Below are 23,082 nucleotides of genomic sequence, written 5' to 3'. Positions count from 1 at the left end.
GCCACCTCTGTGCCCGGTGCCCTGCTAGCCTTGGTGCAGTTGTGCTCGTGTCCTCTGGGCGGGATATGTTGGAAACCTCAATGGGTCATGGGGCTTCAGAAAATAAGAAAGATGTTTCTCTACTCAAAAGAGAACATATGGCTTTGGCTTAGACCAACAAAAACCAGGACAACCAGACGCCAAGCTATTTGTAAGGAACAGTTCTATAGAAATGATATATTAACCAAAGCACGGGACCCTGGCATCTTTTCCAGGTAGGAAAACAACGTTTCAACAGAGAGAAAGAGCGAGAGAAATGCCGGATTAAAGAGGCCACACCTTCCTGCATCTGTTGTTGGAGGGATGATGGGCCAACCTCAGTTTGGATGGCTACTCACTTACTTGACATAATTTTGGAGCACCTACTATGTGTTTTGCCCCAAGTTGAACAAGACTAATCCTGTCTTCCCTCTTGTGGTTCTCAATAGCCAGGGAATTTTGTCTCTTGCTGCAGGTAGCTACCTTTGAATTCAATCAGGTAAAATTACTGCCTGCTGGGTCCCCTGCCCTCCTACAACCTACTGTCCACAGGGTGTTTCCTGTTGATAAAAACACCAAACCTAAGGACCCATAGCTTTCCTCTAATCCTTCTGTAGGAGATCTGTGGGATATACCAGGCCCCACACCTGTGTGCTCTCCTCATCCTTTGGTAATGAACATCTGCGCAGGCAACCTGCCTGATATTTATGTTTACATTCAGATTTTCCAAGTACCGAATGCCATCATTACTGTATGCTTTGAAGCCCACGCTGAATAGGCAAAGCACTCGTGTAGTAACCGTGACAAATATTTCCTGTTTCTAATGTTTACAAGAACTTGCTTTGTACAAGATATTATTGTCGCCATGGTACAGTAATTGATACTACCTTGGTTTTGATTTTGCTCACAAATTCTAGAAACTATAAAGAGAGATATTGATTTGGTAACATTCTCCTAGAACCTGAGTACGATTTAATTTTTCCCCTTATTATCCAGACTGAAATCTGCAGTGAAGTTTCAGTCTGTGGGAAGTAAACAATACCTCTCCAGTTCCCCCCACGTTCACAGCTGACAGCGGGGTTCATTCTGAGGTTCAACGGGCCCTGAGGAGGGGATCTGTGGGCCTACGAGGGTCTGGAGTCCCCTGAAACTATGTGCAACATTGTGCATGTTAAAGGAAAACTTCTGAGAAGAAGCCATACCTTTCCTCAGCTCTTCAAAGTGATCCACACCTCACAAAGGGTTAGCAAAGTTGGGGGCGCATGGCCACTGGTCTTCCATTCTGTGGCTGTGATGGTTTCCATTGGCCCAGACCAGGTCTGTGAGCCCCTTAGTGCTGCAGGATCCCCATGCCTACAGCATTGACTACCAACCATGAGGCTCTTAATGTGTATGGCCAGGAGCAGTGAAGAGATGAGGCAGGTGAAGAGCCAGGAATCCAGAGGGCGCACGCCTGGCAGTCCTCCCTCTCCAGCCTGGGCGGGGCTGGGGTCTCTCCCTGGGGCCTGACCCTGGGGTCCCCATTGGCTCATTCTTGGATCAGACACAGCCTGCAGTGTCCTTTGCCTGAACAATTCTCACAGTAACTAGGCAAGATTATATCATGAAACCTTCCGAATCAAAGGAAAATCTGGTTCCAAATGAAGGGTGAGGCTTAAGCCCCATTTCAGCGTTTGTGTTGTTTACATGACAGCAGGTTACGGAACACCAAGCTGTGGAGGGCCACAAGGTCCTCTCCAGTCCTCTTAATTTACTGTGGAGGAAACAGACTTAGAGATCTCATGACTTCTCCAAAGCCACTTTCCACGTAGCAGCAGATCCAGGACCAAAACTAGGTTTTCCAAGTCTCGATCCTTTTTCCGTCGCCTTAGTCCATTTTTACCTCTGCACCCAAGTCCTGGTCTCAAGACAGTGTAACACCAAACAAAACGAATCCATCACAACAAAAAAACACCTTCGACTCTTCAGAAAGGCCCAGTGGAATTCACAGCCCTGGGTTTTCCTCTCTTCGCAAGTCTCCCAGTTGCACTTTGTGGGAATAAGAACTCTCTCTTTCACCTCCCCATGCAGGAAAACCTAGATGTGTGCAGGAAAGGAAGGGAGTGACTTTTCTGATCCATTGTGCTTGAGAGTCTGCCACTAACTGGTCCTCTCCTGTGTTGGAATCCGTGGTGTATGTCTCTCCAACGATTCAAAGCCCCAAGAAGTCCTCCATGTTAATGCCATTGACAAACATGAACTGAATCAGGTGTGTAAACCACAGCGCCCACCTCGTGTTGAGGGCTCCCAGGGCTGAGTGCTCAGAGCATTAGCTCTTTCGAGACTCAGGCCATGCGAGATGCACCGTGAACACAGGAAGCTCCTGGCTCTGATGCTGGGGCCCTTCCCTTCACACCACATTACCAGGCAAAGACCCCACTGCACATGCAGAGCCCCTTCACCCTCGGGAGGGTGGAGTTCTGGAAACCATATTCTCGCCTAACACTTCAACAGGGTATTTCCCAAACTCTAAGACTTTCCCTGGAAATCAAGACAGGATTATAACAACCAGTTGATTGGAGATTTCTTGTCTCCCAGAAGGGAATGGAATAAAGGCACGCTGTTCAAACGACAGGAGTGTTGGGAGTCCGCGTGAGCACGGGGGACTTCGGGTGACTAGCAAATCAGACGCAGTGCTCCACTTCATGATGTGTTATTTTAACAAAGCGAAGTTTCTTTCTGTGCAACCAGGCAACTCCTAAAAATAAACTCAAGTTCTTGAAATATTCCAGTTTGCCTTTAAGCTCTCTCTGGCTGGGGACCGGGCTGTCTATTTTTAGTTTTGCAACCCCAGGTGGTATGGATTTGATCTATCGAATGACGGATGACCAAGTGACGCTGTGCTTGCCCTGAAGGCTCAGCAGATACTTAGGAAAGGTTATCTGTGGGCGAGGCCACAGCAGCCCAGGATGACTGGGGACAGAGGAAGTTATCATTTAAAGATTCCTGGAACCATAGGAGGAAATGGATGATGTGAAGACAGCTGTGAAAAACTGTGCTTTTTGGACTTCATCCAGAAAAGGAGGAAAGAACATTAAAAGAACCCTAAGAAAAGGGAGTTGAAGGAAAAAATCCTCCTATAGTAGGGCAGGTTGGCATCAGAAGCATTGCCCAGCCGAAGCTAAGCTCCAAGTGGCTTCACCACCCTGGCCCTGGGTGGCTGTATTTGGCCTTTAGGACCAAGGCCTCTCTCCTTTGGTGATCCATCTTCTCATATTTCGCCATTTCCCCCGCCCTGACTCTACTTCAAGTTCACCTTGCCTCAGGCCCTTTTGATCCCTTGGCATCTTCACTGAGCCCTTGAGCTCCCTTCCCAGGAGCCACGCCCCTTGCTCGTTGTGACACTGTCCCCCACATAATTCCTACCATGGGCTGCTCAGTGGGCCCGGAGGGTGGCCTCACATGCTGCTTTCCTCACTCCTTAGTGATGAGTTTGTTTTATCCATTAGGAGGATATTAGCTCTGGTTCACAAAATAACTAAGTCATAGTGGCCTAAATCATGGGGCCTAAATTGTTCACAAGGAGTCTAGGGGAGGAGATCTTGTGTCAGTTTAGCGCCTGATGATGCCCACGAACCCCCAATTTCCTTCTCTCTGCCCTGCCAGTAAGTGCGATTGCGTTTCCTTCTTGTGCTGGTTCCCCCAGGACTGGAGTAAGATGAAGCATCAGGCATCGCATTTTGACTAAAGGAAAAAGGAGGCGTTAGACAAGGCACCTATAATATCCGCATCTGTTATGGTTTTGAAGTTTCTTCCCAAAGTTCCAAAGTTCATGTGTCACAAACTTAATCCCTAAATTCATTTGTTAGTGACATCGGGGGTGGAGCCACTGGGAGGTATGTGAGGTCATGAGGATGGGATCCCCTGATGGCATCAGTGACTTTATAAGGGAGGAAGACAGACCTGTGCCATCACATCTTGCATGAGATGCCCTCTGCCATGTCATGATGCAGCAATAAGGCCATCACCAGATGCCAAGCAGATGCTGTAGTCATGCTCTTAGACTTCCTAGCCTCCAGAACTGTGAGCCAAATAACCTTCTTTCTTTATAAGTTACTTGGTCTCAGATATTTCATTATAGCAACAGAAAACAGTTTACATTATCTCCCCTTGTAGTCATACATTGTTTTTTTCACTCAATGAAGTGATTTGATTCCTTCTATGCACTAAACTTTTGGACACTGTGAAGTGAATAACAAGAGTCCCTGCCTTTAGAACCTTTGGGAAAGCAGACAAATCAACAGATGGTCATGTTATGTGCAAGGAGGAGCATTGGAGTCTTACACTCAAAGTGCCTTGGAGCTCATAAGTTCTGGACTTAGGTTTGGGGGAGTTCCTGGTCTTTGGTGGGGTGGGGCTTGTTCTAACTTCTCTGATTCGAAAAGCTGGGTTTGGGGTTGAGAGTGTAGTATATTGGTAGAGCATTTGCTTAGCTTATGCAAGGCTTTGGGTTTGATCCCCAAAATTACAAAAGAAGACAGGAAAGTGTGGGGAGTAGGGAGGAAAGGTCTTTGTAGCCAGACAGAAGTGGCTCTGTTGTTGCCCGTGGGCCCCCAGGGAGATTTCCAGTCCCTGGACATCGCTGACTTCCCTTGGCATTCTCAGCTCTGACTCCATCCTGCATATGTGTTCCATGGTAAAAGAACTCCATTTTTCTCTTTGAAAGTGTTGGAAGGACACTGCAGGAGGAAGAGGATTCCTGTAATTTCAGTGTTGGTGACACTGAAGAGACGGGTGTGTGGTCATCCCTGGAGTCTGCTCAGGCTCCAAGCCCAGAATGTGGTCCATCCGTAACTTGTAGCCTCAGCTTAGTGACCACCTTTCTGCAACCTTCTTTATCTGGAAGTTAGTGCCTGGCATGACCCTGACAGTCTCCTGCCTGTTCCGACACCTGGACTCCTTCCACAAGCCCCCAGGTGGTCCACACATGGCCACCAGAGGCCTGCCACACATGGAATTCTTGTTCCCTCTGCAAAATTCCACCCCATCACACATGGTCTGAGGACCCAGCCTCTGCCCCCTCAGTGCTCAGACTCCTCTGAATGCCATGTCACTGAATGGAGCCACTTGGTCCCTGCCTTCATTTGGAAGGGTCCTCTGTTGATTGCCCAGCAACTCCAGACAAGCTCTGGTCTGGATAAACCAGTGAACTTCTCTGCTATCTGTTGACCTAGCCATACCTTCTCCAACTAGGACTAAACCCGTTCAAGTCTGTCCTCTGTGACTTTCCCTCATGGAAGGGTACCAGAGAGTGTCCTTATATTTTATAGTGTCTTCCATCACGGTTACCACTTATTTACATTTAACTCTCCTTATTACACCTACTGTGTTTCTACCTCCTGATTGGAGCCAGGCTATTCACCTTCTCAGTAAAGAGGCATGCGGCATCTTTATTTCAGATTTATTTTTCAGAACAAATGAGAAAGCCCTCGTAAAGCCTGCAGCTCAGGGTTGTACTCATCGGGACTGCTCAATTTCCTCTTTGCCTTAGCTGCTACTTCCTTTTCACAGAGAACAAGGAAACCAATGTCAGTGGGTGCCTTCCGGGCACCAGGCAGTATACCAGGGACTTGACAGGATGGTGCTGACGTGCATGTGGTTAGCCTTAGACGAGGAGACAAAGGGTCAGGGAGGTTAGAGAGAGATCACCTGGGGTTGTGCATGCTGTAGTGGACTAAGCTGGGCTACAAATCCAGGTTGCCAGTTCTCCCAGGCCACACACCACACATGACAGTAAACTTTCTCCTAGAGCCCCAAACACTCCTTTTTACCTCAGTGAGAACAATTTTCCTATATAACAAGCCCTCCTGAGCCCCACTGAGTCTCACCACTCTCTTCGCAGTAAGAGCAGCTGAGCAGCAGGCATGCCATTTGCTAGAGCTCCATCGTGGTTAGACTGAGAGCCCTACTCCTGTGAGAAAGGTCTGACTCACTGGAAAGGTGTGAGCCTGAGGTTTCTCTCTGCCTCTGAGCTGGCTTCTGACTGAGATGAGGAGTCTGCTCTCAGAACTGGTACCGTAAGCCTTGGGGAGTAGGAACTGGGCTACTGAAGGTTCCATTGTGAAAGCACCTCATCGGTTAAAGTCAGATTTATGGGATTTCACATCAACTGTTGGACTCACCTTATGGTTTGTTGCTTGAACCTACCTCCCAAAGGTCAGCCATCTTTGGTGTCCCAAGGACTTAGAACAGTGCCTGGCATCTGACAGATCCTCACGACATGTGGAATGCATGAATTTACACTGCCAAGCACTCATCCTGTGTCTGAACGTGTGGGCCTTCACTAGGGTATTTTTAAGGATGTTCACCTTAAAAGCAAGAGTAGGAAAGAGAGAATAAACCACAATAGGAATATGACTTTTCTAAATCAAGGCATGATGTTATGATAATGTAGTGTTGTGACCAAATTCATCCTAATCAGAACTTAATTGCCCTGTGTTTCTCTCTTCTATGAATCAGCCTATTTCTCTGTTGATATACTAATCATCAATAATGAGTAAGTAAGAATAAAGGTACAATCCCAGAAAGTAGTCTTTTAAGTGGAGCCTTTGAAAACAAGTTGCCTGGTGCCTGATGGAGAATTCTCTACCTGGCAGTGACTCTATGAATTTCTATTGGTACTGATGATACTGTGACCATAGCAAGACCCTAAAATAAAGGACTGACATAGGTGGGGCAGATTCAGGCAGAATAAAAAGGCCTGAGAGGAGCGGTAGGGTATTTGACTGGCTGGTCTCTGTCCACATCTCAATCCCAGAAAGCTCCCCACCCTTCTCTGCTTAATGATTTGATATGTCTGTGCTATAGCTCATTATACAAAATCTAAACCAAAATAGCAAATGAAAAGAACACTCTCTCTACATGTTATAGGTGATCAGGTATGGAGAGGACCACGTTGAGGACAAAGGTTGCTTATTCCTACTTTGCAAGTACTATTTCATATGTCATTGAACTCTTTGATACTTTATAAAGGTCTTGTTTCTTACTTCCCCAAAATTATCTTTCTTGTTTTTCCTTCTCCGTGTTAATAAGAGGAGGAAGAAGAAAGAATTTAGAAAGAAAATAAATGTGATTTTTTTCTTTTCAGAAACACCAGAATTTGAGCCAGGGGTGCTTCTGGTTAGAAGTCTCCTTTAAAATAGGACTGTTCCAAAGTTAGGAGAAGATGAAAGTTGAAACTCTTTCAAACATAGAGGTTTAATGGGTGACCTGGTGCATGCTTCGTTCATTTATTCCTTTTTTCAAAAAAATACTGACTAAGCACCTACTGTGCACTAGTCCCTGAAATGAACCTTGGATACTACATAAAATGGAACCCTTGTGGAGTGCATAATGAATTTCTTCTTGTTCTGTTAGCAATTTTATGCCAACAAAATCTGGAGTTAAATTAATCTCATCGTAGCTTAAGAAGAGAATAGGATGAGCGACGGGCAGGTGGCAAGCAGCATGGGGAGAGAGAGGTGCCATTAGGCTGACGTGCTGCTTCCTGCTGGCAGTAGGTGCAGGGATTGCTGGCCATGCAGGAAGACCCCTTGTGTGGGAGCTATGGAAATAAGCCTCAAGACTCTGGGGCTCCCTGCACACCTGAGTCTCTCAGTTCTGCCTGGTCGGAATCTGGGAGGGTGGCTGGCCTCTTCCGCTCTCTCCTCTCTAAGGCCGGTCTTTTGTTCTCTGTACATTTGAATGGGGCTCCCCAAAGCAGGAGACCTGGGGGGCAAAGATGGAGTTGCTGTGTGCCAAGAATTAGCATTATTTCCCTTCTCCATGGCTGAACATACTTTTCTTTTGTTTTGAAATAATCAACGGGCTGAATGTTTCAAATGACAAGGATATAGTCAGTTTGCTGCTTCCTCAAACAGTATTCCAAATCTACAACATTCAGACCGTGCCATGATGGTCCTCAGATTGTGAGAGTTCTTTTTCCGTCCACCTTCCCTCCTCCTTTCCCTTTCCCTTTCTCAACAACCTAGGCAGTCCTGAATCACCTACTTGTGGAGGCTGGTTTACCAAAGGCCACAGGGCCTCTGTTCCAAAGTCTGGGAGGTACATCAGGATTTTTATAACCTTCTCTGTGGCAAAAGCTGATTGGCAGTGCTGATAGCCAATCACAACTCCATTACTTCTTTAGAGGTGAGCGCAAAGGACAGGACTCTCTGTTCTTTAGTAACATTATTAACTAGAAAACTGTCATATTTGGGGGACAAAGATTGCTCATTGCTACTTTGCAAGTACTGTGTATTTCCTTTGTAATGGTTATGTGAAATTCATCTTTCTAGAAAGCTGCACACAGTTCATGTTGTGACTTATTAGAGTAAAATTGTTAGCATTCAATTTATTTCCATCTCTTCCTCAGAGAAAGAGAAAAATAATTCAGTAAATGATGATTATCGGGTAGCTTTTTGTTTATAATGGTGATTTGGGCAAGGGTCCTGTGGAACATAGAATTGCTTAGATTTGTATTTTGCCAGGGAGTCTCTAAGAGCTAGAGTGAGTTTGGGGATTAATGTTCAGATTTCAGTTACTCCTGCTCCTGGTGTCCATTATTACAGTCATCGAGGATTGACACTCAGGACTGCAGTTATGTCCTGCTGTGGCCTTTCCCAGGAACAATTCTATTAATGCCACTTTTCATCTTCCCAGGGGCAAAATCAGGAAACGGCCAGGGAGAGAAGCTCTCTCAGCCAGACACCAGCTTTCCCAGAGCCTACTGGGAAGGAGTCTTCATTCACCGGGACCACAACGGATTCCTTCTCCAACTTATGGGGGATCAACAAGGAAAATGCATCTTTGGCCCAATACCTAGAAGGAGGTCATGCTCAGGGCCCACGGCAGGAGGAAGAACCAGGCAGAGAGGGCCACACACCTGGCAGTTCTGGGGCAGATGAAGAACATGAGCAGAATACCCAGGAAGCTAATGCTGGAAAGATGTCCCTGGCTGCACCCTTAGCACCTCTCCCCTGGGATGCCAGTGCCGACAGCAAGGAGCCCAAGGAGCTGCAGTCTCTCTCTGCTGCTTCCCCTGGCTCCACAGACACCAGCCTCACCTTGGAAAATGTGTGCAAGGAGTCAAGGGGCAAAGAAGCAGCATGTGTGACAGAGTGTTTTGGATTCAGTGACCAAGGAATGTGTTATGATACCATGGATTCACCTGTTGGGGCACCAGCTGATAAATATTTGCCTCAAGAAATCTGCTGCATGGACTATGAGCTGACAGAAGGTCAAAGCAAAGTACATAATTTATGTCCTTCTGATGACAAGACACTGGCAGTTCTTTTACAAACACGAGGTTCTGAGCCTCCACAGTCTACATGTGAATACAGCAAGGACAAAAACACAGCTGTGTCCCCTCTTTCCATCAGTACTGTCACCTGGAACATGTCACAGGAGGCCAATGAAGGTGCTGCAGGGGGACATCAGGCTGAGGTAGAGAATTCCTCCTGCATCTTGTCCTCCACAGCACAAGCTGGCCAGAAGAGCCCGATCCCCCTCAGCTTGGGAGGGTGTGGGGAGACACACTGCCTTTCTTCTGAGGATAACACTTTACTGCACTTTAAAGAAGGAGGTGACCAGAGCCCCACTGTCCCAGTCACCATTGATCCACCAGTCAATCATGGTTCAATCCTGAGGCTCTGGCAGGAGACATCAAAGGCATTGACTGCTAATGTTGAGGGTCCTCAGATGGCCAGGGAGATTGGGGACAAATCAATTATTGCTGTTGTCACTGAAGTCCACCCAGCCGAGTGCCAAGTTGCTTCAATTTCCGAGAACAGCATTGCAGATGGTGTCAAGGAGGGGTCACCTGAAGCACCAGATGAGAATGTTTTTAAATTTCCTTCCAACGGACAGTTGGGGCATCTTTTTGGTGGTTCCACAACTGAATGTACAAAAGATTCACCTTGCCTGGCCCTCAGTGTTCCAGAAGTTCCTGGTCATGTTCCCCCAGCCCCTGAGGGAGAGGGTTCCTGTAACATTTTCCATCTTCAGGTTGATAATCACTCTAGACCTATGAGTCAGTCCATGGACAGAGCAGACATTAGGAGCCTTGAAGAAGATTTCCAAGAAAAAGGAAGTGAAACAAAGCGGAGAATCCAGCTGGAGAGCCCATCCTGTCAGGGTTTTCTTTCAGCAGATGATTTCCAAGAGAGTTTGCCCCCTACACCTGCTGCACAAGAGGAGGCCAGCCTGGGGCTCTGGGAACACTCTCCAGCGAAGTCCAGGGAAGAAAGAAGGTGCAGCTCAGACCTGGGGAGCAGTGTCTCCGTGATGGTGGAAGCAGGTAGTCCGGCTCTGAGCACTATTCCAACTGTTCCTGAAACACTGCAGGAGCCGTCTGCGCTAGGAAACTGGGGAACAGGAGCCAAGTTGAGGATTATAACCCTAGAGGCTTCTGTTTCTGAAGTTTGGCCACCAAGACAAGGGACAGACCCTGAGAACAGGGAGGCAGAAGCTGGTTCCCTAGCCCCTGACAAGGCCTGGACTTTATCTGAAGCTGCTGTCTCTGAGGCAGGCCTGCTGGGGATAGCAGCATGGGCTCAGGGTCCTCAGGCTGAGACAGCCCCAGCTCTGGTCAACAGGAGGAAAACCTGTGAAGGTGAAGCACCAGTCGGCAGGGGACACGGGAGAACTCCTCCTTCCTGGGACTTGAGCCCACCGAGACTTCTGGAGTCGTCTGTGGACCCTATTGACGAAAAGGAACTCCGCGTCGCAGAGTCACTACCAGAAGCTTCAGAGACTGGCTGGATGAAAGATGCTAACCATGTGAGTAAAGACCAGGAGGAAGACCAGCTCAAGGTGGATCCCCCTGCCTTCTTTAAACAGTTTCTGTTCTCCCCTAACATCCTAGAGTCCTCTGTAGATCCTATTGATGACAGGGCAGGTGTGGTGGAGCACTCCAGGGCAGAGCAACCAGAACCTTCTGAATCCCCACTAGGGGTCATCAGAGAGGGGACTACATCAGCTGATGGAAACTTGGGCCAGAGAGTGGATGTCCAACCTACCATTCTGCAAGTTCCATATCCCCAAGACAGTGGGGAAACCATTCCAAGCAAAAACAGAATCAACCAAGACCAAGCAGACAGGGAGAGAGAAGAAGTCAAACCAAGTCAATACAACCAGGCAGAAGTGCAAGACCAACCTGCCACCTGGCCAGGTGAAGAAGGTGGTCAAAGAATTCCCATTGCATGCAGGGTAAGCCCAGTGCAAGAGGGAAGTGGCAGAACCTCAGGGGAGGCAGAACAAGGGCAAAAGGACACAGCCAAATTTATTTTCTCAACTTCACCTCTTTCTGGTTATCTTTCAATGACTCATGCACCTGTTGAGGTTGATGCTTACAACTCCACAGTTTATGAAGGACCTAGGATTGATGATGTTGAACCCAGAAACCATCAGTATGTATTTTCTGACTCAAAGGAAAGGGGAACTTTGGAGCATAAGGGTGGGAAACGCGTGCCCTCCTCCAGTGATCTTGCTCCGTCGCCTTGCGCTTCATCTCCTGAAGGAACCATCTCTCACTCTTCACTAAGCCATAGGATTGAGGAACTGAAAATAGAAGAGCCTCAAATTGGGGAAACCAAGCCCCCGAGCTCTTCTGGCTCCCCACAAATGACTCTGGCTTTCATTTCCGGAGAATGTGAGTCAGAGACCACTTCTGAGTTCCTGCAGGACCTGTGGCCGAAGGGTTCCACCCTGGGCAGAGAGAAGACAGGGGTGAAGAAGCCCAGTCGTGTGGCTGCCCAGACTGGCAAATTACCAGGGGCCCATCCAGCAGTGGCCACATTGGAGGAGGCCAGGAAGCAGCAGGAAACCTCAGGCAGTGGACATTTAGCTGAGGGAGTGAAAAAGAAAATTCTGTCCAGGGTGGCAGCCCTGAGGCTGAGACTGGAAGAGAAGGAAAATGTCAGAAAGAGCTCGAGTCTCCTTAAAAAGATCCCTAAGCTCGAAAAATCCTTATCATGCCCAGATGAGAAAAAAGACCTGAAAAAGGTAGCTTGCAAAAGAGAAGGAAAAGGTGAGGCTCCGTGGCTGTCATCATTGTTGAAGTTTGGGTTTGTAAAATGAGGTGTGAAGTTCCTAAGTTCCCTTGAGCCCTTAGCAATTCAGATCAGCATCCACCAGGTGGCCGGTGATACTGTGGGGTGGCCAAGTGGCTTGGGACGCAGGCCTGTGGGTCTCAAACTTGAGGATCAGGCATCAGGATCACTGGAGGACTTGTTACAACCCAGATTTCCTGGTCCCACTCCAGAGTTCTGATCCAGCATTCGTGGGGAGGTGGGCTTGAGAATTTGCCCTTCTACCAAGTCCCCAGGAGATGGGGGCAGGGTGTCACCTGAGAAGGGCTGGGAAAGGGAGTGTGATTACGATCCTTTCTATTTAATTAGCCTTTAAAAATATTTAAAAAGATAAACAATGTAGCTAATTAGTGTAATTAAAAAGAACACAGCAGGATATATAGAAAGAAATATTCCAATACAATTTGGGATTCTCCTCTTTAACCATTGATGTTCATTAAAAATGGCTTAACTTAACCTTGGTTTTCTTCCAAATTCGAGTATAAAATTTCTTTCCAACTTTCCCTCCCATTCTGTGAACTTAACCTCCTCTGACAGCTGAGTTCCAGATTTCAAGCCACTTGAGCCTTAAAAGCCCTTGTAATTGCAGTTACAGAATCACTTCAGCCCCAAATTCCATTCCAGAGCCAGAAACTGTCCCCCTTTTTTTCAGTGCTTCTCCTGACTTCAGTGCAGAAGTCAGGAGGGAAAATAGTGCAGACAGCGAGAGCACAAGTACACCAGAGCAGAGCTCTGGCCCCGGGGACTTGGAGGAGAAATTCTGTCCTCACTCCACCTGGGTCCTCTGACCCCGAGGCCGGAGCTTCTCCTTCCCAGGCCTCATCAGACAGGGTTCTGAAAGGATGGTAGACGAAACTGCCTTCTGAAGAGAGGGGTCTCCAACAGGTTACTAGTCCATGTTTTTAAACATATGGAAAGGAGCCATACTTTAAAAAAAAATCTCAGAAGTGGTTTCAGCCCAGAGAGAAACAATTTAATTGGGATTCTTGTCCACAATTATTCAAGTTGCCTGTGGAAGCAGGGGCGATGGCGAGAGCCACTGCTGTGGAAGAGGTTGAGCCCAGCACTGCTGCCCCAAGCACCGAGGGCTGCCGACAGGGCAGCCCAGGTTCAGGGCCCCCCACCAGTGACCTGGTGGTCAGGAGTTGGAAGTGTGTGTGTGGAGTGGGGTGGGGAGGGACTTGGATGATTCTGATAGAAAGAAAGCAAAGGCCGAGGAATCTTTTCATGGCATCCTCAGCCAGTGGAAGCCTCGTCCACCAGAGGACTTCTGTGCGGTCTTCTCTCAACACTTGATAAACGAGCATCATCCTGGGTCTCCTCTGCACTCATTTGGCTTCATGGCTACTTTTCTCTCACACAAACAGATCCTTCCTGAGGCCCCAAGCTCCTTGCAGAGCCAGTTTCTGATCTTCCAGAACCCATCATTCAGTTCTGCACCCATTTAAGGCCCTTCTCTCCACCCTCCAACTTCCTTGGTCTTCAGTACTTACAACAGCCTTCAGAACATGTAGGTGTCAGGCTGGGGTTGTGGCCCAGGGGCAGAGCGCTCACCTAGGATGCGTGAGGCCCTGGGTTCAATCCTCAGCACCACATAAAAATAAAATAAAGGTACCGTGTTCACCTACAACTAAAACAAAATATTAAAAATATTAAAAACAAAACGTGTAGGTGTCCCCAGATGGCCCAGGAAGACTGCCACCACACTGAAGGGCCTTCAAGGATGTGGTCCAGGGACAGGTGGGTTGGTCAAAACCTGTGTCTAGCATCTGAGGCTGTGCACTGGAACAGTCTCAGTTTGGGCAGGAGCTGTAGAGCCCAATGGACCAAATTGAGGTTTGCCATTAGTAAGGGCGTGATTTTCTCTCCTGATGATGGCGCACTTGGCTCCAGTAATGTTGTTAGTAGTCTTAGCTACTCTCTGGTTGAGGGATTTGTTACCCAACCATTACTACTTCCTGGGCACATAGTTAGATTTGAAATATGCATTCTCCTAGCCAAGGGTCTGCAGGGGCCCAGGAAAAATGGGAAGCCCCTTTAACACATCACTATGTCACTGAAGTGGAATTTGAGGCAACAAGAGTAAATGATGCCTCCAGAGGGGTACTTTTGGCTTGCCTTTGGATTATATAATGTTTGTTACCGAAGCTACAGAGTTATGGAACTTGGATTTTAATAAACATCACATGTTCCATCATCTCGCAGAGCTGACTCTGCCTCATCCAGTTCTAGTGTCTATGCTGCCCCCCAGTGGCTTCCCTCACTAATTACACATTTGCTGGTCTGGCTCTGTGCTCACCACCAATAAAAATAAAAGGTGATATTTAAAGGTCTCATGCCAGCCCCTGAAATCGTTTCCTTTTGGTTCCTGTTTCATTCAGCCAGACACCTCCTTTGAGCATGAGAGTGATGTCAACATTACTCCAGTCCACTCCATCTTTCGCAAAGACAACTGTGATGGGGGGAGGGGGGAAGAAAAATGAGAAATTTTTCAACAAATAATTTATTGTTGAATTGTCTTTTACATTTGGAGACTTAACTGCAGTTATCTGAATAGTCTAGATTTTATTCTACTCCCTAATCTTCAGTTCTAATTTTTGCCTGGATCACCTGGTAATTATTTAAAAGCATCTTTATTTGACCCAGGTCCTATAGATGAGGTTGCTTCCACCCTTTTATTTAAAAAAAAAATCTCAAGTTCTATCTCACAGAGGACCCTACAGACTTCACCCAAGGAGTTTTAAGTAATGAATATAGAAGTTTCCCGTCAGAGCGATAGTCTCACTTCCTACGGTTTATGTTCAATCAAGCCACACCACCTGTCCCTCATTTTCCTCATTCATAAATTGGGGGTGTTCTTCCTGTCTCCCAGAATTGTGAGAATTAATTAAATGCAATGGGAAAGTCTTCTGCACACACTGATCTGCACTTCTCTTGTTTCTAGCTCCAGTATTACTGAAAAAGATCCAAGCGGAGATGTTTCCTGACCACCCTGGAAATGTAAAATTAAGCTGCCAGTTTGCAGAGGTTCATGAAGATTCTACCATCTGGTGGACAAAAGATTCAAAGTCAATAGCTCAAGTCCAGAGAAGGTAGGATATTTGATCGGGGTGCTTTTCACAGTTGTTACATGCTTATTTCTGAGTGTAGTTGTAAAAGAAAACCATAAACTACAGGAAGTGAAAAGGAAACAGAAATAGAGATCCCGTGGCCATAACTCCAAGAAGAGTAGGAATGGCGTACAGGTGCCTGATCAGGGGACGTGGCAGACCGCGTTCTTTTGGGCTCTGCCACCCTTGAACTCTGTGTTCTTAGGAAGTCAAGGGATCTTTCATTATAGTTATAAAATCAGGAAATATGTTAATATTCTAGACTGAGGCTCTGTGGTCTTACGGCTAAAGAGCTCTTTTCTGTATGGCTGTGAATTTTGCTAATGGGTGTTTCTGTTTCATAAATTCCCATTAATCTGACAAAAGTGAATCAAAACAAAAATTTCCATGAATTTATAGAAAAGTAACAGCTACCAAGGATGACAGGCAACCAGGTGGGAAGACCAGTTTTATTTCTGGGTCCCTAGGATCGTGCAGGAGAGGAGACTGAGGAAGAGGTGAGTGAGGGTCCTTGCCACGAACACCTGGTGTTCTTGGCAGTTGATGCTTGTTCAGTGGAACCCAGGAACTCAGGCTCCCTTGGGTGCCTTCTAGACACAACTCACCTGGCTCCATGAAACCAGCATAACTCAACAACCTGCAGAAGCCGGTTTCTGCTCCAGGAGGCCCCAGGTCAGCCCTTGAGTCACCGGAGGGGTTCACATCCCTTTCATCTGGTCATGTGTAGATTGAAAAAGTGAGAAAATCAAATTTGTCTTCTTGGAACACATGTCTGGGAATTCTTTCCCAAACACAATTAATGGAAGACCACAGCTGTGGTTTCCATTTACATCTCCCCAGAAAATCTAATTAGTTTGTGATTGATATAATAATCACTTGGCCTAAAATGTCACCACGACCCTGCCTATCTTATGTATGGCTTAAAAAGATTATTATAATGGAGAAAAAGTAGCTTGATTTTTAAATCAAGAAGGTCCCTAGAGCTTTATTTTAAAAGTGCTAATTATTCATTTAAACTTTTTTTTCTGAAACTGTCAACCAAGAACAATTAACTAGCATTTTCAGTGTTTATTAATTAGCCAGGCTTGCTTGGTGCTTGAATTTTCCAGTTTCCTTTTCCATTTGAGGAATATTTACAAAAGCCTCACCTCCCTCTAGGAAACATATGTCTTTAATAAGCATTTAAGGCCTTTAAATTCTTAGCAGTATTTGCTTCTTTTCATGTTGGCAATAGCTTAGTTGAACCCGCTTGTGTTATACTAACACTTGAGAATGTTTGGAAATCATAATTCGTTTGTGTACTGAGAGATCATTTACATTATTTCAGGTGGGTTTTCAACTATTAGATAATCTCTCTCACCTCTTCTTTCCATTGAGTATTTTCTTTTACAAGTCCCTCCATGAAATATCTCATTGCCTTATTATGTTATTCAGCTTTCCATCACTATGACAAAACTCCTGAGATGATTACATTATGAAGAAAAAAGGTTTATGTTGGCTCACAGGTCTTGAGGTTCCAGTCCAATATTGGGCAGACTTGTTGCTTTTGGCTTCTGGTGGGGATGATGGGTGGCAATGTCAGGGAACATGTGGTGAAGCAAACTGCTCACCTTGTGACTAGGAAGCAAAAGAAAAGAAGGAGCTTGGTCTCACAAATCCCCGAGGGGTCACATCCCCAATGACTGAAGAACTTCCCATGAGGCCCCACCTCCTGAAGTTCCACAAAACCTCCTGATAGCAACACCCTGAGGACCAAGTCTTTAAAACATGCTATCATTCTCTTGCCTTTGTCCAAGATTTGGTACTTTCCTTAACAGGCTAAAGTTTTAAAATTAAGTTAGAACACTCTCTTTTAGCCAGGAAAAGACTAGTACGTGTGGAGGAAACCAAGAAGAAAGTAGTGGCGTGCTCTGCCAGTGCATGTAGCACCGAGATGTCTTGGCTGTGCAGAGGTTGCAGCTGGCACCCTGTGGTGCCACTTGCCCTTGCTACCTTCCCAGTAACCGGGAACCCGCTCTCCATGGTGGGGAGAGAGGCCCTCAGGAGTGCCCTGGGCGTCTGAAAGTAGATGATGAGCTGGTAGCTTTTGGAGGCCTGTTCTCATTGGACAGCCAGAGAAGGGCAAGCCAAGGGCTTCTCGACCCAGCCTGCATGGCGTGCAGTGGGTGCTTCTTGGGACTGGTGGTGGATGACAGGCTGTCCCACACAAGTCCCCAGGTTAGTTCCCTCCCCTCCAGCCATTTCCACGATTGCAGCCTTGGCCTGGGCGCCTTTTGCATTTGTCTTCGCAGCGAGTGAGCACTCCTGTCCAACCTTGTCTGCATTTGGCCATGTTTTCTCCTAAAGGTAGAGGACGGATTCCTTATGGGGAGCAGGCTAGGAGACCGAGCTGTACCTTCCCGGCTCACAAGTGCAAGGCCACTTGCTGTGTTCCACAGTTACGTTGCCGTTTGCTGTCTGTCCATCTCCTCCCAGACCAGAAGACCCTCACCGGCAAGGACTGTGCTCTCCCCACCATCGAATCCCCCATGCTGAGCACACGCGGTCCTCCGGGGGCACAAGGGGGTGGTTCCTTGATGAGGAAAGCCCGGCCACTCCCCACAGCAGTGGCTTCCGGGCAGGAGTCCTGCTCCTCAAAGCACACCTAGCAGGCACTCCCCAGTCCCAACCCGCCTCAGGATTGGAGGCCCAGCCCCCTGACGCCTCAGTCATTCCTCCCAGAAGGAAGCCTCGGTGGCAGGGACGGGCCGAGAACTGCTAGGCGAGAAGGAGGACGCTCACGGGCCATTCTTCTGGTTCAGCCCCAGCCTTTCGGGGATCTAGAACTGTCCCTCTCAAGGACAAGAAGTGCTGTGCTGTCTGTAGCCCTGGAGAAGGACTTAGGTCATCCTCTGTGACTTACTCGACATTTTTCTGTCCTGCCAGGAAATCTTCCCCTTAGAACTGGACTTGCTCACCTCATTTTTTTAAAAAAAATTATTTTCCTTTTTTATCAGTGCATTACAATTATACATAACAGTGGGATTGTTGTTACATATTCATACATGCACAATGTAACGGTGTATCTGGTTAGTTTCGTTCCCCTGTGCCTCCCCTGCCCCCACCTCCCTGTCCCCTTCCTCTACTCTACTGGTCTCCCTTCTATTTTCATGAGATCCCCCCAACATACCTGTTTTTCCTTTTTCCTTTCCAGTTTCCACATATGAAGGAAAACATACAACCCTTGATTTTCTGAGCCTGGTTTATCTCGATTAGCACAATGTTCTCCAGTTCCATTCACTTACCAGTAAAGGACATAATTTCATTCATTCTTCTTTATGGCTGAATAAGGCTTTAATATATATATATATATATATATATGACTCTCTTTATCCATTTATCTGTTGATGGACACCCAGGCTGATTCTATAGTTTTGTTATTGTGAATTGTGCTGCTATAAACATGGGGATGCATGTATCATTGTATAATGACTTTAATTCTTTAGGATAAATACCCAGAAGTGGTATAGCTGGGTCATATGGTTTAATGTTCAGTTTTAACCATATATTCAGGATAGGTTGAGAGTCTCCATCAATGGAAGAAGTTTTATGATTTAGTGGACCTTCTTTTAAGTCACATGTACATTCCAGAAGAGAGGTGTAAATCTGGAACTTGAAATCTATTGCAAAATCCACTAATAATGAACACCTTGTTGAGCATACAACTGAGGCAAACCTAAGTAGATTTTGTTCTTAGTCTATAAAATGAACCCAAACTGGAATGTACACCGTACATACACACATGAGCATAATCTTGGTGTTTAAACAAAATTCAGCATCTAGAACACAACTAGAACAATACTTGAATATCATTTTCTTTTGCTGCAAAGGAAATTTTTTTGTTGTTGTTTGAGACTTGAATAAAGATGGTGGCCCTTATCATCTTTCAAATTCTCCCAGACTTGAGGGCAGAAATCGTAACTCACTTTGGGAGGTAGCTTAACAAGGCCAAGGTCCTTGGCTTGAATTTCTCAATGTCTCGGTGTCCTCATCCATGAGCTGAGATAACCATCTTCCCTCTGAGGTTGTTCTGAGCAGGGACCTCAAGTGCTTTAGCACAATGCTGACACCTACCAAGTGCTCAGTATGTATTAGCTGTCATATTGTCATCACCAATGCCCGCCATCGCTCTGTTTTGTACTCAAGAGAGCAATATCTGGAACTTATGATATTAGACGGGAGGGTGGTATTCACTGGAGGAGGACATTTTTAAAAAGGATCCTCCCAAATCCAGGCATAGTGGCACACACCTATGGTCCCAGGTGCTAAGGAGGTTTAGATGGAAGGATTACTTAAGGATTCCAAGACCAGCCTGGGAAACACAGTGAGATCCTTTCTTTTAAAAGATCACCAAAAAGGAAGGGGGCGGGGCGCCTCAGTTATACATTTTTGTATAAAACAAATGACCCCTTTGTTTTTGCCTCTAGTATGTCTGTGTTTAGGTCAGGTATAGAGTCACCAGATTTTCTTGAAGCACAGGAGACCTGGGTTAATAATGTAATTGAGGTGAATTCTGAGGAGATATGTTATTGACCACTCCCAGAATCCAGAGTTCCAACTCTTGGCTCTGTCAATGGCAGTTGAACCTCTGCCATGTTTCTGTGGACTCGTCTTGCCCGTTAGAGTCAAGGTGTTCCACCAAGGGTCCTGGTCATCCACGGATAAACAAATGCACAGACAGCCCATCGGGTCTTGTCCTTCAGCTGGTCCACTGGCTAAAAACAGGAGGGCAGGAAACATTACCTTCTTTCTTTAGGGTACTAGGAGGACAGGACATTAGAATGACGAGGTGTGTGAATGTTAATGTCCCCCCTTACAGCGCAGGGGACAACTCGGCTGTTTCCTTGGCCATCGTTCAAGCCAGTCAGAAGGACCAGGGACTCTACTGCTGCTGCATCAAGAACAGCTATGGGAAAGTGACTGCTGAGTTCAACCTCACCGCGGAAGGTAACCTTGACTTCTCAGTCTCCGGTGGAAGCCCTGGCCCCACCCACTTCCGAATGGACACCTGTACTGAAGCCACTCTCTTCTTTGTCTTCTAGTTCTCAAACAGCTTTCGAGTCACCGGGAGAGTAAAGGTAAGCCCACGTGAGTTGGTCTGTTAGGGGAAATGGGCTCCCATGACAGCTCCTGGTGTGTAGAGCACTGTCCCCGTGGACCCTTCCAACCCAGGGGGGAGCTCGGGGATGGCGGGAGAAATGAGGGCCAATTCAGGAGCCATTTCCACGAGATTGTCAGGGCCTTCCCCCCGCTGCTTGTTCCACTGGGCTGCAAACACCCTCCTGCATTTCGTTGCAGAGAGATTAGCCTGTTGCCGTGCAGATGCTGGGAACACGGGGTGGGGTGCTTGGATCTGACCTTCTCCAGTCTGCATTACACTGTCACTCAGCCCAGCTGCGTGGGGTTTTCCAACCTGTGACACTTACACAGCATGTTTTGTTCCTTCAATTCCCTTTTTAGATTGACTCGCTGAGCAGAGAGAGCCCAGTGCTGGAGTAGAACCTTGTTTGTTTGCATCTCAATGAAAATGAAAGAGGGGTTTTTGTGCTTCCTGTCAGGTACCACCACTGCCTAAAAGCTGCTGCTCCTGGCGCTTGTGCTGCCAGACGGCCATCCCTTGAGTTTCTCACAGTTTGGTGGAACCCACGTTCATCATGTATTCCTTCTAGGGGAAAATCACTCGCCTGCCTGTGTCCACCCACGCCCACCCCAGCTGGTCTGTAGTTTTCCAGTTTCCATGGTACAGATGCCCTCAGCATGACCAATTTTAAACTACCGATGTGATCACAAATTGTGAAGCTGGTAGAGACCCACAATTAGCTCTTGGGAGCCAGAGCAAGGCGGCTCTGCAGACCCCGGAGGCCCCCCTCACCGCCAGGTTACTAACTCTTAGCGCAGCTTAGGGCCCTCGTTCAACTTTAGGGAAGAATGGGTAAAACTCTGATGATAAAATTGGGTTGGCATCTTAAAGTTGTATTGCTTTTACTGAGTTTCAAAGCAACCAAACCACCTGAGATCTCTGTGAAAGTAGGACAACAGAAGGGATCAAGGTGCACTAAGATCCAGTATGCCAAAAGCAAGAAACTGGATCACGGCTGGGAATGGTTTAGCAAATACAACAGTATTTATCCAAAACAATAAACTCAAATGCAAGCTCTTCACATCCCCCTTCAAATGCCATAATCGCTGTCTTCAGTGTGTAGTGTACTTGTGCTATAATTTAAAATCCTTCCCTCATTTCTGCTTCACATCCCCAAAAGTCAAAATATGCAAAGAATCAATTCCCTTCCTTCTCCTGCTCCAGAAACCAATTTTGACAAGGGCTTCGCTGTTTCAGGCAGCTTCTTAACACTGATGGGCGTTCACATCGACGCTTGCTATGACTTTCTTAATTTTGGTTTGCATGAACTCATGTCACAAGGCTTTACCAGTCAAGAGTGAGATCCCAGCGGAGAGAAGAGACAGATCACTAGATGGGAATGGTGTTGCCGTTAGAGCCTGTTGACGCCAACCACAGAGTTTGAGTCTGGACCTTGAGGACATCCCTGTCCCCAGCTTCTGCCCTTCTGGGACTGGACATCCCATTTTCACTGACTTGAGGCTGGGGAGGCCATACCTGGCCTCACCTGACCCTGTGCCTTTAGTTGGATCCGCTGAAAATGGCTTTTCATCACCTTTTTTTTTTTTTTTTTTTTTAAATTTAGAGGCATCTCTCACTAAATATTCACTGAATTCTCTATAGGAGGAACAAATAAGATTTTGTAAGTCAGTCTCTAATTAAAAAACTAATAAAGCTAAGCTCTCGGGAAAGCCTGAAATGAATGATGGACCATATTAAACACAAGTCGCCCAACTTAATGATGTCGTTACATTTTATGCACGTATCCATGGGTCGCTTTTCTCCAGCTCACAGCAGTCTTTGGCACAGGGGCTACAGGTAGCTGCATGGTTTCCCTGTGTGTTTAGGATTTGGATATTGCAAATTGTGGGTGTAGCAGAGAACCCCAGGGAGTTTTTGATCTCCTGACACTCACAGGCACCTGTTTGACTGATTGATTCCCTGAGTCTTTCCTGGTTCTCTCACACGACCGTCCCCTCAGGTACTTGAGGCAGCTGGGCAGGTGAGGCCTGGCAGTGGAGAGTTCCGCACAGTCTGGGACTTGAACTGCCACTCTGGTCTTTTCTGAGACTCCCCTCAGGTGCTCGGTGTTCCTATTACCTCAGTCGCTCCTCCCAGAGAAGAAACTGGTCCCAGTAAGGCATGCTTCCTGCCGCAGAGGAGTGCCGAGCTCTGAGATGACCCCCTCAGTACGGTGACATTTCAGGCATTGCTACTGCAGACATCTTTGGACGGGAGAGCCTTTCACAGTTTCTACCAAGTTGCAGGTGCAAACCTGCTTCTTCTGCGAAGGGAGTCACATTCCAGCTAAAACTCCAGCTCTTTCCCCACAGGGCTTTCCATTTCCAGAGACAGACATTTCTGTTAGAATTGACAGGATTATTAATTATACCACATATTATACTGTAGCAAAATTTATTTTCCTCCTATTTCTAAATATATTGTCTGGAACAACTTTTGTTTTTAATTAAATTTAATGTGCTGGTTTTTTTTTTTTTTTTTTTTTTTTGTTCCAGGGATTGAACTCAGGGGCACTCAACCACTGAGCCACATCCCCAGCCCTATTTTGTATTTTATTTAGCGACAGGGTCTCACTGAGTTGCTTAGTGCCTCGCTATTGCTGAGGCTGGCTTTGAACTCACGCTCCTCCTGCTTCAACCTCCTGAACTGCTAAGATTACAGGGGCGCG

At 46.8% G+C, this 23,082-nt stretch overlaps 1 protein-coding gene across 2 annotated transcripts in view; it reads left to right on the top strand.

The window, feature by feature from the left end:
• The window catches only part of ALPK2 (alpha kinase 2), a 118,434-nt gene that overhangs the window by 62,940 nt on the left and 32,412 nt on the right, over positions 1-23,082 (top strand). For both annotated transcript variants that reach the window (XM_079108659.1, XM_079108658.1), the window contains 4 exons: positions 8,698-12,064; positions 15,070-15,217; positions 20,094-20,221; positions 20,317-20,352. In XM_079108659.1, the coding sequence (XP_078964785.1) occupies positions 8,698-12,064; positions 15,070-15,217; positions 20,094-20,221; positions 20,317-20,352 (3,679 nt within the window). The remainder of the gene's footprint in view (positions 1-8,697; positions 12,065-15,069; positions 15,218-20,093; positions 20,222-20,316; positions 20,353-23,082) is intronic.

Source organism: Sciurus vulgaris, assembly GCF_902686455.1.
Source record: "Sciurus vulgaris genome assembly, chromosome: 13".
In the NCBI taxonomy this organism is placed as follows: domain Eukaryota; kingdom Metazoa; phylum Chordata; class Mammalia; order Rodentia; family Sciuridae; genus Sciurus; species Sciurus vulgaris.
Note: the sequence above shows the minus strand (reverse complement) of the source record. Positions and strands in the feature narration are given on the sequence as shown.